The sequence below is a fragment of the Podarcis liolepis genome (genome assembly GCF_965112155.1).
Source record: "Podarcis liolepis genome assembly, chromosome: 16".
In the NCBI taxonomy this organism is placed as follows: Eukaryota; Metazoa; Chordata; class Lepidosauria; order Squamata; family Lacertidae; genus Podarcis; species Podarcis liolepis.
The window spans coordinates 41828690-41847685 of record NC_139567.1 but is presented as its reverse complement, the minus strand read 5'-3'; the positions used below and the strand labels follow the sequence as shown (position 1 = coordinate 41847685).

At 47.2% G+C, this 18996-nt stretch overlaps 1 protein-coding gene across 7 annotated transcripts in view; it reads left to right on the top strand.

Annotated features, from left to right (window-relative positions):
- Positions 1-534: 534 nt before the first annotated feature.
- Positions 535-18996, top strand: part of ALDH3A2 (aldehyde dehydrogenase 3 family member A2) — a 35213-nt gene continuing 16751 nt past the window's right edge. For 3 of the 7 annotated variants that reach the window (XM_083479967.1, XM_083479964.1, XM_083479963.1), the window contains exons 1-6: positions 535-688; positions 6602-6779; positions 8718-8949; positions 9691-9776; positions 11812-12020; positions 18616-18733. In XM_083479967.1, coding sequence (XP_083336093.1) covers positions 6618-6779; positions 8718-8949; positions 9691-9776; positions 11812-12020; positions 18616-18733 — 807 coding nt within the window. In that variant the 5' untranslated portion in view covers positions 535-688; positions 6602-6617. Of the gene's footprint in view, positions 689-5337; positions 5452-6601; positions 6780-8717; positions 8950-9690; positions 9777-11811; positions 12021-18615; positions 18734-18996 lie in introns of those variants that run through there. The other 4 variants (XM_083479962.1, XM_083479961.1, XM_083479966.1 and 1 more) reach the window with 3 other exon arrangements.

The following is an 18996-nucleotide window of genomic DNA, read 5'->3' as shown; positions in this document are numbered from 1 at the left end:
ACAACTAGTATTCAGAAGAATCGCTGTGTCTGTTTCTGGAGGAAGAACATACCCGGTCATGACTAGTATCCGCTGAAAGATAGGTCTTTCTCCTCCACCAATCGGTCTAATTCTCTCTTAAAGCTGCGTCTTGTGGCAGTGAGTTCCACAGTTGAACTGTGTGAAGAATTTCTTTCTTTCTCTGCCCTGAATCTCCCAACATTCAGCTTCTTTGGGTCCCACGCATTCTAGCGTTACCAGAGAGGAAGAAGAAACTTAATCCGCTTCCTCCAAGACTGGACATAATTTTTTTAACTCCCTATCATGTCACCTCTCTTGAGGTGTGAGGATTCAGCTGCCCCCTTAACTTTAGGACGAACTTTTCAGCCAGGAAACCCCCCAAAGCAGGTGGCAGGCAGGAATGTGCTTCTTCTGAATGCCAGAATTGACAACCGCTGTACTCATTTCCCCCATCACTGTGGGGAGAAAAACGAGTTGCCCTCGTTCTGTTTTTCTTTTTTCCCATGCATGCTGTTTTAATGAGAATACGGTACAGATGTCAGTCCTGGGCTCGCATCCAAATTTCCTGCAGTGGGAGGGCTGAGGCTTTTCTTCCTAGGCTGGTTTCAGGGGTGGAGGAACTAGGTCTGTTTTCTACGGACTGGTACAGAACCCAGCCGAGCCCTTAAAAGTAGCTCTTGCGTGAAAGGTAACCTTCATATCTCTCTCTGCAAATGTTAAAATTAAGGGTTTGTTTGCCTGGATAAAGCAGGGAAAGTGTTGCTGTTTGTGTGGTTTGTGGGTCGTTTTGCAAGGGCGAGGAAGTGTGATTTTAAGGAGGAATCTCGTCAGATTTATTTTTCTTTCAGTGGTTGCCTGGGTGGGAAATTCTTTCCACTTAGCAAAGCTGGGTTTCGGGTTTGGTTTTGTATTTTTTTAAAAAAAATCAAAATATAAAGGGAGGGTGGATCTGAGAGGGGAACCTTGGGTCGGAAGAGATTTCTGTTGACTTTGTTTTTGTTTAGAAGGCCAAAACTCAGAGCCAAGAAAAAGGGAGAGAGTTGCTATGTGAAGAAACAAGGGTGTTTCTTATGCCAAGATTGGGCCTTCCAGAACTGGCTGGGTCGGCAGAGCAGCTACTTTGCATGCAAAAGGTCCTGGGTTCAATCAAGGCAGGGTGGGCATGTGCCCCTGCCTGAAACCCTGGGCAGCTGCTGCCAGTCAGTGTGGGCAATATGGAGCTAGATGGACCAATGATCCGACTCAGTTTAAGTCAGCTTGCTGTGTTCCTGTTGAGCACCTGCCCTGCCCAGGTTCAGTCTCTGGCGTCTCCAGCTTGGACTGGGGATGCCCCCTTCTCTGAAATCCTGGAGAGCTGTTGCCAGTCAGTTCAGGCAGTACTGAGCTGCAATGCTCCCTATCCATTCTTTCCCAGAACTTGAAGCAAACACCCCACTGCCTTCGCTGGAAATGTGCTCCTGCACTGGGATTGAGCCCCAATGTACCCAGTTGCAGTTACTCCTGAGTAAACAGGCCCAGGAGTGTGCTATTAAGCCGTTGGGGGGAAAGAAGGCTACATAGCTGGGGGAGCAGGGAGGGGCAGATGCCCCCCTCAAAATAAATAAAAATAAATAAAAATACATTGCAAACGGTGGTTCTGCTGCCCCAACAAAAATCCTGGCTACGCCCATGGTAAGCGGCCAGATTTACTCCTGAGTAGGCATCCCTACTCCGGGATCCTGGGTAGGGATCCCAGGGACGCGGGTGGCGCTGTGGCTTAAACCACAGAGCCTAGGACTTGCCGATCAGAAGGTCGGCGGTTCGAATCCCCGCGACGGGGTGAGCTCCTGTTGCTCGGTCCCTGCTCCTGCCAACCTAGCAGTTCGAAAGCACGTCAAAGTGCAAGTAGATAAATAGGTACCGCTCCGGCGGGAAGGTAAACGGCGTTTCCGTGCGCTGCTCTGGTTCGCCAGAAGTGGCTTAGTCATGCTGGCCACATGACCCGGAAGCTGTACGCCGGCTCCCTCAGCCAATAAAGCGAGATGAGCGCCGCAACCCCAGAGTCAGCCACGACTGGACCTAATGGTCAGGGGTCCCTTTACCTTTACCTTTAGGCATCTCTAGGCTTGCAAAGTTCAGCTGCTACCTTTTGCCCCTATAAATAGGGAATCAATCAGGTCATCTGAGCACGGTATCGTCTTTTTTGCTGCATCGTCAGGATCTGAACTGGTGCTGTTTCTGGAGCGGAGAGTTTACACCCCAGATCTTGCCAGACCCATCATTCCTAAATTGGGGGGGGGGGGCGCTGGGTGGAAGCTGGAGTCTTAAGATCATCTGGAGGGCCATTGCTGTACCCCCAGCAGCAAAATGGCTGGTAACTTTGTTGAGGAACAGAGGTTTGCCTTCCTCCTGTGTGGCTTGGCTCGCTTACGTGAGATGCTCGTATATCCCTGCAGCCAACAGCACCTTTTGAGCATAGTATTTTGGTTGCTTTCTGTGGACCAGCGTAATGGGTGGGTGACGACGTATATTTTGCTGTTTCTTCCCTGCAGCTTTTCAGAAGTTTATCTGTGAAGCTACATGGATGTTTGCATTTCTTAAAATGGCTTTAAAAAGGAAATTGAGAATATTGTCCTGGGGTACTGAAAATTGCCACAAATTCCGAAGCGCTTGAAAGAGTAAAAGTGTGGGTCTGTCAGGCTGCTGCCCCCCGCCCAATAAAGCGGCAGTGCAACTGGGGAATGATTTGTGAAGGATCGGGGCCCGCATGGCTTCCCCAGACAGGCTGGTCTCCCCCAGAAGGAAGGCAATGAATACATTGAGCCACAAAGCTGCATAGAAGGCCCTTTGAGAGCTTCCATTAATACGAGAAATTCAAAGTGTTAATGATGTGATGATCCAGTGCTTGTTTTTTTCCTTGCTGGATACCAAAATGGGCACCAGCCCAGGAGTGTGAAGTTGCAGCAGTCAAAGCAGGCGCCATTCCAGGCTGTGTTATCAAGGAAATAATACGAGCAAAGGTTAGCGAGTCTGATCAGATGGCCGATACTCTTCTTAGCGTTCCCAATCCGCCAACCACATTATCTGGCTGTTTGTTACCTTTGATCATGGATATTTGGCACATTGGTCATCCATTACTTGGGGTGATTTTATTTTTAATTTGGTGGGTGCGGCGCATAAAGTATTGATTGCATATACAGGGGTAAGTTGCTTACACGTGAAGAGATGTACAAAAAGGGTGTGAAACAGTGTACAGTGGTACCTTGGGTTACATATGCTTCAGGTTACATACGCTTCAGGTTACAGACTCTGCTAACCCAGAAATAGTGCTTCAGGTTAAGAACTTTGCTTCAGGATGAGAACAGAAATCGTGCTCTGGCGGTACGGCAGCAGCAGGAGGCCCCATTAGCTAAAGTGGTGCTTCAGGTTAAGAACAGTTTCAGGCTAAGTACGGACCTCCGGAACGAATTAAGTACTTAACCCGAGGTACCACTGTAGTCAGGAAAACCTGCTTTCTTAGATTACTATCCGCTGATTCAGATGATTATTTTGCATTAAGAATGCGTTTGTGCAGGGAAAACTCAGCCTTCGCCACAAGCACCTTGTTCTTGCTGCCGAAGCAGACATTTAGCCCTGACAACGCAGACGTGCTTTTCCCCCTGTGAGAACGTGACTTGATTTTTACGCATTGGTAAAGCAAAGGCGAGGGGGTGCTTCTCTCGAAGCCTGCGTAATTTACAGGCCCGCGAAGTCAACTTTTGTTCGAGTAAAAACTGCCCTGAACATCTGCAACACAGGCCACAGTTCAACAGGTGTGGCTTCTCATGTGGTAGGAATTTTGAGGTCTTAAGACATATGGTAATGTTCATAAGTGTACCAACCAAGCACGTACATAGATCAGCACAGGAAGACCAACCTGGAACCATTTTGATTCCTAAACTGAGCAAATGTTTTCCCGGGGGGGGGGGGCAGGGAGCCTTCCCATTGTCTCAGGAATTGATTAATCAGCATCTTAATGGGTGTCAGACTATCAGGAAAGACAATCAGGAAAGGCAATCAGATAACCTGGCAAACAGGAAAAAGAACATTCAAATTTCTGTTCTAGACCGCCTTTTCTGTGATGTATGTATGATGTTTCTGGGGGTGGCCTTGATCTACAGGGTGGCAATTTCAAAAGTCTATATAAAACCTTGAGCGCCATTGTTCTGGGTCCCTCCTCCTTTCCTGCATGTTGCAACAGATCAATAAAGATCAGGCTTACTAGCAGCTTTGCTTCTCAATATTATCTGCTTGGCCTCTGTTATTTTCTCCTACCAATAGGGAACCTACGTAAGGACTCTATATGGGCTCTTGGATACCCCAAAAGGGGAAAAGGGCAATTTTTGTTTACAACACTCCCCACACAGCCATTTTTGCAGGAGAAAAACCAAGCCTGGTGGACTTTGCCCGGTCTACTCAGGCATAAGGTGCACCCTCATAAAGATATGCAATTGAACCCTATACATTTTCCTGTTGCTTATATTCTCTTTTTTGGGAGGGGGTGTTGCTCAGGGTTCCCTCTGGGCTCTCCTCTCTTAAAACTGACACCCTCTCTTCCAATCTCTGCTCACTTAGTTTTAACAGCCCTCAAAACTGGGTAAAACTTTGCCTGACATGGAATAGTTGGAAAGCTTAACCAGGTGGATATCTACCTGTCTGGTTGCTGTTAGAAGCCCAGGAGCAAAGTGGGAGAAGAGAAGGTGTAACCTTTACCTTTCATCTACCCAGGGAAGGTATATTTGATTGCAATCGTAACCCCACACTTTCCTGGGAGTTATTCCCCCGCCCCGTTTAATTAAATAGGATTTACCCCCGAGTAGACATAGCTAGGTTTGCGCTGGCTTTTTTGCGGGGCGGGTGTGATTTGCCTCCTGAGGAGAGGGACGCAGTTCAACCCGATCCTATGTCGCTTTACTGGGAAGTAAAAATCCCCCTCTGTTCAATGGGGCTTACTCCCAAGTAAATTCGTTTTTAGGATTCATCTTGGACACGCTTACTTGGGCGTAAACTCCATTGAACACTGGGGGGAGATTTACTTCTGAGCAAACCTGATTAGGCTTGCGTTGCACGTAATTTCACCGTGCCTTTAATACACTGTAGCATTCTTAATAATAACAATAATTCGATATTACTAATTAGTAAATCCTAATTGATAAATGCCAGTTGATTGAGCTTTTGTGGATTTTGCATTTATTCTAAATGTACTGTATGAGCTGCGGGGGGCGGGGGCTGCTTCCGTGAGGTTTTTTTTTTGCGGAGAAGTGGAAAATCAACATTGGGGATCAACAGACGCACGTGCTGGGGGCGGGGCTTGTCCGGGACCGGAAGTGGGTCGAGGTCGCCCTCAGGACCGGAAGGCGGAAGTCCGCGCCTGGAAGGGTTGGGAAAGATGTCAACTCTGGGGAGCCGCGTCCAGACGGACACGGGAGGGGGGTAAGGGAGATGCGTGTATTGGGGGGGGGGGCTGGCAGTGGATGTGCGTTTAAGCAGCTGCAGGACAGGCAGGAATTCACCAGGGACAGCTTTCCCTAGTTTGCAGCACATTAAAGCACCCAAACAATCCAGAATAAAAAATAAATAAATTCAAGCTTCAAGGGGAATTTTTCAGCTCCTCCAAGTGAGCGTTTGGTTTTCCCCATATTTGTTTGCCTACTTAATTTATAGAGCTGCCCCATAAGAGAAGGACTCCAGGAAGACAGTGTGGTGGTATGATAAGAAAAGTTAGGAAATTTGATTATGACCAGAATATTGTTATATGGAATAATGATATTGGAAACTGCTACATTTAATTACAAGGAAATTCAGTTGGAAGAAATTGGAGGAAGTCAAGTAATATGTTTATGAAGTTGGATTTTAATTAATTAACTAAGTCTTATTGCATGTGGTGGTATATGTGAGGTTTGAAATACTTTATTTCTTTTATTTCTTTTTATTTTTATTGGTTTTTTCTTTTTTTGTTATGTTAAAGTTATGTTTTTCTATGAAATTTAATAAACATTATTGGAAGGGGGGAAAGGAAGGCAGTGTGGTGTAGTGGTTGGAGTGCCGGACTAGGACCTGGGAGATCAGTGTTCGAATCCCCCACTCAGTCAGGAAGCTCTTTTGGGGGACCTTGGAGTCAGTCGCAGCCTCTTCACCTGCCTCACAGGGTTGTCGTGGGGATTAACTGAGGAGGGGGCGTGAATCACAGACTCCTGGGAGAAAAAGATGGGAGTTTAATGCAACGAATAAGCCCTCCTGCTGACTTGTGCCTTGTGAAATGTTTCTGGGTCGTTCTGACATTCTAAACCCACAGGTTTGCTGGGAAACCGGTTTGGGCCAGCAGGTGACTGGAGGGGGAGGGTGTGCCGCCTGGATTCAATTTATTAAGGAGTGGGTGTGACAGAAACCACATGTGCCTCGTAAACCCAGGAGCAAAGCTTGGCTTTGGAGGGGGCCGGCTTTCTCCTGACCCCGAGCCAATGGAGAGCCTGCCCTTTTCCCTTTTGCTCTCTGGTTAGGCTCTCTGAAGTGTGTGTCAGGTTGAGCAGTCAAGGGACCTCCTCTGCGTCGGCAGATCCAAACCTTTCTGTCTCCTCTGCAGGTGCCTCACAGCAGCCATGGAGAAAATCAAGCTAGCCGTGGATCGGGCCCGGGCGGCTTTCAACACAAGGAAGACGCGTCCCTTGGAGTTCAGAATCCAGCAGCTGTTGGCCCTCAAGAAGATGATAGAGGAGAAGGAAAAGGAAATCGCGGCAGCCCTCATGGCAGACCTCCACAAGGTCTGTTGCGCACTGGCCGTGTCTTCCTATAGCGCCCGTTGGGGATTCTGTAGCTGTGATTCCTGCATTTCAGGGGGTTGGGCTGGATGGCCTCTGGGAGTCCCTTCCAATTCTACCGTTCTATGAATTGTATGTGGGGTGGGGGGAAATCTGAGGCCAGGGCTCTCTGGCAACAGAGCCCTGGGGGGGCGGGAAATGTTTGGGGACCCCCTTATTTTCTATGACTGTACTTTTTATTGTAAGTTTTAAAACTGTTCTGTGTTCCAAGGTGTTGCTAACCTGCCCTAGCACCTTGGAGTGCAGGGCGGAGAATAAATTAAAATAATCATCATCATTGATGTTTCCAGTTCTCTTTGAGGGCAGCCCTCCATGGGGCTCATTGCAGCAATCCAGTCTGGAAGTTGTCATTAGGGTGAAGGGCAGGTAATAAATTGCAACAAGAATGAAAGAGGATATTGATGTTGCAGATATGAAATTGGGAACTGCTAAATATGTGTTATGATGAAATTCATATTGGAAGGTGTTGAGGAAGTCTTCTAGCAATGTAAATATACCAGGGTTTAAGAAAGGGGGGGGGGAATTCTACTTTTATCTTTTGTGTTTTTATTGTTGTTAAGTTTTTATGTTGCGTTCAATGTAATGTTTTTTTCTGTGTTTATGTTTGTGTATTATAAGAGAAAACCAATAATATTTTTTGGGGGGGGGGATTATAACAAGAACAACCTCAAGATCGGGCTGCTGCAAGGCTCTCCACATGGGGCTGCCCTTGAAGACAAATTGGAAACTTCATCTGTTCCAAAATTACTATAATATTTGGGGATGCAGGGAGTATCATATCTCCTCCCAGTCTCAACTAAGGTCACCAGGTGTCCCTGTTTCCCGGGGACAGTCCCCGGATTTACAAATCAGTGTCCATACAAAATCCATGGAAGCTGAAAATTGTCCCTGGATTCATTAAAAAAAAATCTGGTAACCTTAGGCTAAACATCCCTAACTTCCTCATCAGGCTTGGTTTCCAGACCCTCAATCTCCTTAGTCGCCCTCCTCTGCACGCCTTCCAGCTTGTCAACATCCTTCTTAAATTGGGGCACCCAGAACTGGACACAGTATTCCAGGTGTGGTCTGACCAAGGCAGAAGAGAGCGGTACCATTCCTTCCCTTGGTCTGGACACTAGACTTCAGTTGATGCAGTCAGGAATAGCATTAGCCTTTTTTGCTGCTGCATCACACAGTGGGCTCATGTTCAAGTTGTGGTCCACTAAAACCCCTGGACCATTTTCACATGCACTGCTGTGAAGCCAGGCGTCCCCCATCCCATGTTATTGACCCTCCCCTTTCTTCTTTGGGCTTGGCTACTGGCTAGTAGGGATGTGGGTGGCGCTGTGAGTTAAACCACAGAGCCTAGCACTTGCCGATCAGAAGGTCGGTGGTTTGAATCTTCGCGACGGGGTGAGCTCCTGTTGCTCGGTCCCTGCTCCTGCCAACCTAGCAGTTCCAAAGCACGTCAAAGTGCAAGTAGATAAATAGGTACCACTCCAGCGGGAAGGTAAACGGTGTTTCCGTGTGCTGCTCTGGTTCGCCAGAAGCGGCTTAGTCCTGCTGGCCACATGACCCAGAAGTTGCATGCCGGCTCCCTCAGCCAATAAAGCAAGATGAGCGCCGCGTCCCCAGAGTCGGCCACGACTGGACCTAATGGTCAGGGGTCCCTTTACCTTTACTGGCTAGTAAAAATAATAATAAGCAAATAATATAATAAATAATACTAATGGTCTCCTTTGGGAGGAAGGCTTGGGGTATAGATTTAAGAAATAAAACAATACGTGGCTTGGTTGCCGGTTTACTATTCCTATTCTTATTATTAATACGATGAAATTCACGAGATTATTGTGGTCGCCGATCCTTCTTAATACATGCCACCTCTTCTTGGCTCCCGGACAGAACGAGCTCAACGCTTTTAGCTACGAGATTATGGGCGCTCTGGGGGAGATTGCTCTGATGGTGGACAAACTCTCTGAATGGGCTGCCCCTCAGTACGTGGAGAAGACCATTATGACGATGACTGACGAGACCTACATCCACCGTGAGCCGCTGGGCGTGGTCCTGGTCATCGGGGCATGGAACTACCCTTTCATCCTCATCATGCAGCCGCTTATTGGGGCCATCGCCGCAGGTAAGTGGGCGATTCTTCCGTCGGTGCGGCGCAGCGGGTAGAGAACCTTTCAAATCCCTGGCACGGGAGTAGGGGGAATGTTTCCAGTCCTCATGAGGACAGAGAGCTCTTTGGAGGCATGAAAACCACAGCGCTGGGAAAAGCTCGGCCCGAACGGGAGGCAGGAGAAGCCTTTGCAGGGATAAAGACTCGCTCATTTCAGTGGGGCTGACCCACGGGTAAGTGGGTTTACGATTGCAGCCGTCATTCTCTCTCCCGACTCCTGCGGTCCTGCCTCAGCTGTGGTCCTGCGGTGTTTGCAGCCCACAAGACTGCTTGTCCTGAAAACCCGGGTGGAGGTCTCCTTTTCTCAAGAGCCTGGCCGCTGGATCACGCCAAAGAACCACCTTCCCCTGGCCTCCTTGCTTAGGTAGGGACGTAGGGCAGCGGCAGAGCTCCTGTCTGTCCTGCAGAGGGTCCCAGGTTCCAGCTCTTGCATCACCAGTTGCAGCTGGGTACTGTCCTGTGTCTGAGAGCTGCTGCCGGCCCGTGTCGACAATACTGGGCTAGATAGGCCAGTGGTGTGGCTCGGTGTAAGGCAGCTTCCCATCCTGAGCTCAGCAGGCCCTCTGTCCTCCTTGTGTTCCCCAGCGGCTGGTATTCAAGGGCCTCTGATCTTTGGGGTATAACTAGCAGCCAACCGCTCCCCCTTTTCCTCTTCGTGCACTTTTGAACAAATATCCCCTTCCTCGAATCTTCCAGGGAACGCTGTCGTGCTTAAGCCGTCCGAGGTCAGCGAACACACGGCCAAGCTCTTTGAAGAAATCCTCCCTCAGTACCTGGACAAGGTAGGCCCAATCTCCCGGCTTGGCGTCAGATTTGTGATCCAGAAGTGCTTAATTTCTCTGCAGGTGGAACAGTGCGTGTTCTGTGTTTTGTTTTGTTAAGGGCTTAAATTCTGCGTGTTGACCGTTGCAAATTCTTCGTCGGGGAAAAGCGACGCTGCCCTAACGCTCCACATCCTCCAGATGTTTTGCCGTACTACAACTCCCAGCCACCATTGCGACCATGCCTGGTGGGAGTTGTAGTTTGGCAATATTTGGAGGGCGCCGGGTCGACAAAGGCTGCCACAGTCGGTGCCGGGAGACATTCCCACCTCTTCTCCAGCACAGTTTAAATTGGCCCCATCAGAGTCCAGCAAATAGTATAATAATATTAGTTATTATGTATGTAATTATTACATACTCTTTCCCCCAAAAGCATACTTCTGTTTTATTTACTTATTGTTATTATTTTGTTAACTTAAATGTCCTTCCTTTCCCCCCCCCCTTCCCCTCCTCTCTCTGGAAAAAGGAACTCAGTGTGTTGTCCCTAAAATGCAACATTGTGCAATATATTTATTCAATTTATTTCCCTGTTCTTCCTCCCAAAGGCAGCAAACATGTCAATAGCAGAATCCCGTTAAAACCTCTGAAAAACCATTTTGGTAACAACCTTTTTTTTATAAAGAAAGAAGAAGAAAAGGGAGGGTGGAGTTTAAAACTTCTAAAAGAAGCCTTTCCACACCCTCTATCACGTGTAAAACCATCTGCTCCGACTGATAGCAAAACAGTACATAAGATAGCAGCCTGTAGCAGCATTAGCAACATAAAACCAGGAAGAAACAATTAAATAGTGAAACGACAGTTTGAATAACAACCGTAGAGGGAATAGCGCCAAGATTAATGAGCCCCCAAACGCTCGCCTTGACAGCCTTTGTAAACAGCTGCCGTTTTAAGCCAGGGGTGGGGAGCCTAGGACTCAGGGGCCAAATCTGGCCCAGAGGCCTCTCTGTCTGGCCCCCGGGATCTTCCCAAAGTCATGCTTGGCCCCCTCGTTCCGGTCCTGGCTGGGATGTGCCCCTGGGCTGTGATAAAGCCTCTTGCGGTTTTGAAACCTCTGACCTTCTGCACAGTTGCAACACAGCCCCCTGAAACAAGGGGAGGTCTCTGCCGTTTCTCTTCTTTCCCTCTCTCTCCTGCCCAGCTCTTTTGGCGTATGGCCCCTGGATTGTTGCCTGGGAGGAAATGAGACCCTTGGGCTGAGAAACAGTTTCCCAGCCCTGTCTTTAAACGGGCACTTAGGACCGTGAAGCCGCAGGCAGGTGCACTTTGGCGTAGGTTGCTAAAAAGCTGCAACCAGTTTGACAATCCGGTTTGACTAGCCGATCTGGATGCGTCTCATGCTGAGGTCAGGCTTCAAAATCCAACAGTCTTGTATTGAATTTTGTCTTTTGTTTGTGCCTACCGTACTGAGCTCCAAAAGCAGTTTCCAACATGCGCTTGGCATTCTGCTTATTGCTCTCTTGCTTGAACAACGTGAAATAGAAATTAACTGCCAATTAGCACATCTATTGCTGGTAGATGGATATCAACGAAGCATCAGCAAACGAGAAAATTGCATAATCAGTTCTCCACATTTCTCCAAGCGTTCGTTTGTTCTAAATGTGCATGAAGATTCGTTAGCATTTGACTCTTAAATTCTTCCTCCTGTGCACATTTTGGTATGCAATTTGTCCAAATACCCCCGTTTTTGCAAACCAGCTTTCCCAAATCTGATCCAGGTGTTTTGCATGTGATTCATATGCATTTCTCTGCACGCTTTGCCCCGGGCTGTGCATTTCCATGGACGACGCTCATTGCACAATCTGGCGTCTTGGGCTTCTGCTTCTGGAAATGAAAATCGTGTGTGCCTTTCAGCGCAAACGAAATCAAATCCCAACCTGGCACTGTCCCTAAATTCCAGCTAAAAGTGACATTAACTTTATTTCCCCACCCACTCCCCTCGCTCTTACGGGAGACAAGCTGGTTCTAAGCCACGCTTCTGTTCTGCGTTCCCCGCCAGGAGCTGTTCCCGGTCGTCAACGGAGGCGTTCCGGAGACCACAGAGCTTCTGAAACAGCGGTTTGACCACATCCTCTACACAGGCAACAGCACAGTGGGGAAAATCGTCATGGAGGCTGCCGCCAAGCACCTGACGCCTGTCACTCTCGAGCTGGGAGGGAAGAGCCCTTGTTACATCGACAAAAACTGTGATGTCGACATGGCGTGCAGGTGAGCTCTGCAACGGGTCGCTCTGTGCTCGAGCCAGTACTGTCGTGGTTCTGCAGCTCAGAGTCCATTCACAGCCCACCTGCATTTGTTGTTGCTGTTTAGTCGTTGAGTCGTGTCCGCCTCTTTGTGACCCCCTAGACCAGAGCATGCCAGGCACTCCTGTCTTCCACTGCCTCCCACAGTTTGGTCAAACTCATGATTGTAGCTTCGAGAACACTGTCCAACCATCTCGTCCTCTGTCGTCCCCTTCTCCTTGCGCCCTCCATCTTTCCCAACATCAGGGTCTTTTCCAGGGAGTCTTCTCTTCTCATGAGGTGGCCAAAGTATCGGAGCCTCAGCTTCAGGATCTGTCCTTCCAGTGAGCACTCAGGGCTGATTTCCTTAAGAATGGATAGGTTTGATCTTCTTGCAGTCCATGGGACTCTCAAGAGTCTCCTCCAGCACCATAATTCAAAAACATTAATTCTTTGGCGATCAGCCTTCTTTATGGTCCAGCTCTCACTTCCATACATCACTACTGGGAAAACCATAGCTTTAACTATATAGTTTTTTCAATTTTTTATTAGTTTTCCAAATATATAACAAACAAAAAACATAAACAAACACTTATCCAAAATCTGATAGTTCCACTTTTGTTCACATTGTTAAATGACTTCCTCAGATCCCCCTAGCTGAGTTTCCATGTAGTCCATTGTAGCAGTTTTCCAAAACTATTTTCACATAAAATTTACTTGGGCAATTCACATCTTTCTTTCTTTTCATTTTAACTTTAACTTAGTGTTTTACCACATCACATATCTCAGTCCTAGGCCTCTTTGACAAAATAAAAAAATTCCTTCCAGTAGCACCTTAAAGACCAACTAAGTTAGTTCTTGGTATGAGCTTTCGTGTGCATGCACACTTCTTCAGGTATCCCCGACATCCCAGCGCAGGTTGCGGCATTAAAATGCTGTCGGCATCCATCTGTCTTGAGAGACAGTGGAATGTGCCTCCGGGGGTGAAGTCAAGCCACGGCATTAGTCGTCGTTGTCTTCTTTGGCGATCCCTCGTAGCTGAGTAAGATTGTCTTCCATAAACATGGTTTTAACAATGAGTCCGTAAGTGACTGGAGGCCAATTCTGGACCCACACGCCTTACACAGTGGGGACATTGGTTTCCGGGTGGGAGTTCATCACAATGAAGGTTTGCCAAAGGTGCCTTCCTCTTAGCACGTTTCTTCCTTGCGTCCTGAGTTCGAGTGTCTTCAAAGCCCATGACACCTTTTAATAATAATAATAATAATAATAATAATAATAATAATAATAATAATAGTAATAGTAATAATTATTTATTATTTATACCCCGCCCATCTGGCTGAGTCTCCACAGCCACTCTGGGCGGCTTCCAACAAAGATTAAAAATACATTAAAATATCACAGATTAAAAGCTTCCCTTAACAGGGCTGCCTTCAGATGTCTTCTAAATGTCAGGTAGTTGTTTATCTCTTTGACATCTGGTGGGAGGGCGTTCCACAGGGCGGGTGCCACTACCGAGAAGGCCCTCTGCCTGGTTCCCTGTAGCTTTGCTTCTCGCAGTGAGGGAACCGCCAGACGGCCCTCAGTGCTGGACCTCAGTATCCGGGTAGAACGATGGGGATGGAGACGCTCCTTCAGGTCTACTGGACCGAGGCCGTTTAGGGCTTTCAAGGACAGCACCAACACTTTGAATTGTGCTCAGAAACATACTGGGAGCCAATGTAGGTCTTTCAAGACTGGTGTTATGTGGTCTCAGCGGCTGCCCCCAGTCACCTGTCTAGCTTTGGCAAAGACTGTTCTCCAGCTGGAGCGCTCGCAGGCAAGCAATGAAGTGATCTCTCTGGGGTGCAAGTCTGGGCAGTGGGTCTGGGGGTGCTGGGCTGCCCAGATGACAAGACACCCCCCTCGCCCTCGCTGATGTGATCCAAAGGAAAGCAGAGCAAGATGTTTGGCACCAGCTTGGCATCAGGAATTGCCGGAAGGAGACGTACAAGGCGCCATCAAACCATTTTAGGGATTTGTGTGGGGTTTTCTCCTCAGCCTTTTCTTCTCCCAGAGAGATCCCACAAGCCATTAGATTTTTTCTTTTTAATGGGAAAAACACACCATGTAAAACAGCTTGCAACCATAAGATATATATTTTATTTTATTTTCAAAATTTTTTATTAAATTTTCACAATTATAACACATACAACATTAACAAAAAAGAAAAAGAAAAACAGAAAAGCATACCAAAGAAAAAACAATACAATACAAAACCACAACAGTAATAATAAAAATGTAATCTTAATCCCATATCCAATTTTGTTTACATTGTAGATTGACTTCCTCAAGTCCCTTTCTTCTGAATTTCCTTGTGAAAGCATGTAACAGCTTTCTAATATCATTTTAAAACAAAAACTTTTGTCTATCTTATTAACTCCTCTTACTGTTCTAAATCCCATTTATTTAATTAAATCCTAATTTAATCCTAGGCCTATTTGGTGCTTTCAAGTAACTTCTAATTTTTTATATTACAGTATTTATTCAAATAGTCCTTAAATTTCTTCGCAACCACAAGCTATAAGGTGGGTCTTAAAATCAGGCAACTCAGGCGTCAAAATAGCAGATTAAAGAGGAGCGTCTTCAGCGTTTTCTGAAAGCTGTATAATGAAGGGGCCAGATAGACCTCTGTGGAGTGCGTGTTCCACAGCTTAGGGGCCACTGCAAAGAAGTCCCTCTCCCTCTGAGCCGCCACCCATCAAGGCTCTGCGGGTGGAGGAGCGACCCAAGATCTCAGGGTCTTAGTGGACCACAAGCTGAGTCCACTGTGTGATGCAGCAGCAAAAAAGGCTAATGCTATTCTAGGCTGCATCAACAGAAGTCTAGTGTCCACATCTAGGGCAGTAAATGTTATTGCTCTCTTCTGCCCTGGTCAGACCACACTTGGAGTCCTGTGTCCAAATCTAGGGCATCCCAATTTAAGAAGGCTAATGACAAGGTGGATCTTCCAATAGCCAAAGCAGAGCTTTCCAAGTTTCATGCTTTGACACACTTTATAGACGCACATCATTTCGCCGCATAGTAATTCAGATTTACTAGCGAGCCGGAGATTAATCTAATCCCTCTCGATCCCCGGGTGGAGCGCAGGGAACAATTGCATGGCCCGCCTACACACTGCAGCCAACACACTAATGTGTTTGGAAAGCTTTGATCTCAAAGCTTGTCACATGGAAAGTGGCTTGGGTTTGTTTTCTCCTGCTGTGGAAGGCAGGATTAGGACCAATGGATTGAAGTGACAAGAAAGGTTCCGGCTAAACATCTGGAAGAACTTTCTGACTGCAAGGGCTGTTCGACAGTGGAAGGGTTTCCCTCAGGAAGTTGTGGACTCCCCTTCCTTGGAGGTTTTTATGGAGATAATAATAATATTATATATTATAATATATATAATTATTATAATATATATAATTATTATACCTTGGGTTACATACGCTTCAGGTTACAGACTCCGCTGACCCAAAAATAGTACCTCGGGTTAAGAACTTTGCTTCAGGATGAGAACAGAAATCGTGCTCCGGCGGCACGGCAGCAGCAGCTAAACTTTAGCTGCAGCAGCAGCTAAAGCAGCAGCTAAACTTTAGCATTAGCTAAAGTGGTGCATCAGGTTAAGAACAGTTTCAGGTTAAGAACGGACCTCCAGAATGAATTAAGTACTTAACCTGAGGTACCACTGTAATATAATAATAATAATAAATTTATTTATATCCCACCCTCCCCAGCCAAACCCGGGCTCAGAGCGGCTAACAACAGTAAAAATAACACAGTTTACATAAAATCATAATCAATTAATTGGAATATTGTACATTCTAAAATCAGTCCATTCTAAAATCAGTTCAAATCAAATTAATGGCAACCATTGGGCTAGAGTTCTGTGAGGATTACCAAAGGAGGGGGTCATTTTTTAAAACATTTTTTTTACCATAGTCGCCGTCCTTTAAAATCATAACATCACCTATAGTGTTGCTCAAACTGAGCCTCAACTCCCCCCCTTTACTTGGCTTTCATCAATATTCACTTACAACTTAGCATTTCTATATCAACCAACTTACCTTCTTTCATGCTTATAAAATTTACCTTATTAATTGCAAAGAGATTCCAGAAATTAGCATTACAAAATATTTTAACTCAAACTTGGCAAGCGTTTTCAAATGTTTACAATGTTCTCTCGTATATTGTATGAGTTTACTCCAGTCCTTTTCAAACAGCTCGTCGCGTTGGTTTCGTATCTTCCCCGTCAGCTTCGCCAGTTCTGCATATTCCATCATTTTAGTCTGCCATTCTTCCAATGTTGGGAGTTCCTGCTGCTTCCATTTCTGGGCTAAAAGTATCTTTGCGGCTGTGGTAGCATACATAAATAAATTTATATCTTTTTGGGGAATTTCTTCTCCAATTATACCCAACAAAAACGCCTTTGGTTTTTTAATAAAGGTATTTTTAAAAACCTTTTTCAGTTCATTATATATCATATCCCAGTAGGCTTTAACCTTAGTACAAGTCCACCACATATGGAAGAAATTCCCCTCCTTTTCCTTACATTTCCATCTAGAGAGCCTTCTCTGCTCATCTCTCCACCCAAGAGGGCCTGTAGAGAATGAGCTGGCCTTTCAGATATTTGGGGCCTGAGTTGATTTTAGCCAGAATCCTCCCAAGCAAGGGAATGATGTGAGAGATCCCCATTGGATCCCCCACCAATCACAGCCTGCCCTCTATTGGCTTTCCTGCCTGCCTGCCTGCCTGCCTCCTTGCTTCCAACCAGCCCCTGGGGGGCCATGCTTATCAGCGTCTTCCTCCTCCTTCGCCCCTTGTAGACCTCAGCAGGGAGAAGGCACCAAAACTAGAATCAGTTGGCTTTGCTCTGGCGCCACCTGCTGTTGGGCTCCGGGCCTTTTGCCCTATGAGTGATGAAACAGCCCTCTTCTCTTTGCTCATGGGATCTGAGAAATTGCCCTTCGTTCTAAGCCTTGAATCTAGCTCAGTAGAAAATTCCATGTGTGGTTACGCCACAATGATGGGTGTTAACAGCGTTATGACATAGGCTGCCTCTTTCCCTGAACCTTGGCTTACTTCTAACCTGCTTGGATGTATTTTGCATCATCGGCTTGCGTTAAGCAATCGAAAGCAGGGGAATCATAGAATCATAGAGTTGGAATAGACCCCAAGGGCCATCGAGTCCAACCCCCTGCCAAGCAGGAAACACCATCAGAGCACTCCTGACATATGGCTGTCAAGCCTCTGCTTAAAGACCTCCAAAGAAGGAGACTCCACCACACTCCTTGGCAGCAAATTCCACTGTCAAACAGCTCTTACTGTCAGGAAGTTCTTCCTAATGTTTAGGTGGAATCTTCTTTCTTGTAGTTTGGATCCACTGCTCCGTGTCCGCTTCTCTGGAGCAGCAGAAAACAACCTTTCTCCCTCCTCTATATGACATCCTTTTATATATTTGAACATGGGAGCCAAAGTTCAAATTCTCCCCCCTCCTCCCGTTTTCAGATAAAATAACAGCTGATGCATTCTGGAAATCTGAGCCGACTTTTGTGGTGGGGAAGGTTTTTTGGGCCCCCGTCACATACCAGAAGTGGGCAGCGCAGGAGGGAGAATTTGTACCTATGTGGTTTCAGCTACACGCTTTCTCTCTGCATCTAAGGGAGCGGAAGGCGTAATCCAAATTCGAGGTTACACTCTAGGCAGAAACACTCATGGAGGTTCAAGCAAAGGATGTTTGGCCCCAGGAGAGTTAGGAGGAACGGACGGGGAAGTCCAGGGGCCCACAACTGGCCTCTCAACCTGGGGTTCCCCATCCCTGATGTTAGAGCATGTTGGTTTTGCAGTTGTGCATCAGACCTGGTTGGCGTGCCGTTGTGGGTGGGTGAGGCCCTGGGCATAAAAAGGTAAAGGGACCCCCACCGTTAGGTCCAGTCGTGGCAGACTCTGGGGTTGCGGCGCTCATCTCGCTTTACTGGCCGAGGGAGCCAGTGTCCGGGTCATGTGGCCAGCATGACTAAGCCACTTCTGGCGAACCAGAGCAGCGCACGGAAAGGCCGTTTACCTTCCCGCCGGAGTGGTACCTATTTATCTACTTGCACTTTGACGTGCTTTCAAACTGCTAGGTTGGCAGGAGCAGAGACCAAGGAACGGGAGCTCACCCGTCGCGAGGATTCGAACCGCCGACCTTCTGATCGGCAAGTCCTAGGCTCTGTGGTTTAACCCACAGCGCCACCCCCGTCCCTGGGCATAGCTGTCAACTTTTCCCTTTTCTTGCAAGGAATCCTATTCGGAATAAGGGAATTTCCCTTAAAAAATGGGAAACGTTGACAGCTATGTCCCTAGGGAACCCCAAAGGATGCAGTCTTCCAAACAGCAATTATTAGATCACTTAGAAGGGCTGCACGTTGCCAATTGATTCTCTTTCAACACTGCAATGCCTTGGTGTAGCCCAGGCGGGATTTCCCCTCCCCACCGCCCTTTGGAAAGGTTTACCTCTCCCAAGACACTAGTCCATGGAGTTAGATCTGAGGTCTCTCTTTCCTCCTTTTTCCTGGCAGGCGGATCACATGGGGGAAATTCATGAATTGCGGACAGACCTGCATCGCCCCCGACTACATTTTGTGCGACCCGTCCATCCAAAACCAAATAGTGGAGACTGTTAAGAAGACGCTGAAGGTGAGGTTTTAGAATCAGGCAGATGTGTTCACAGGTGCCTCGTGCCATTGAGGGTACATGGATTTACAGTCGTGGCTTGGAAGTCGAATGGAATCCGTTCCAGAAGTCCGTTCGACTTCCAAAACATTTGGAAACCAAAGCACGGCTTCCGATTGGCTGCGGGAAGTTCCTGCAGCCAATCGGAAGCCCCGTCGGACGTTCGCGTTCCAAAGAAGCTTCGCAAACCGGAACACTCACTTCTGGGTTTGCAGCGTCCGAGTACC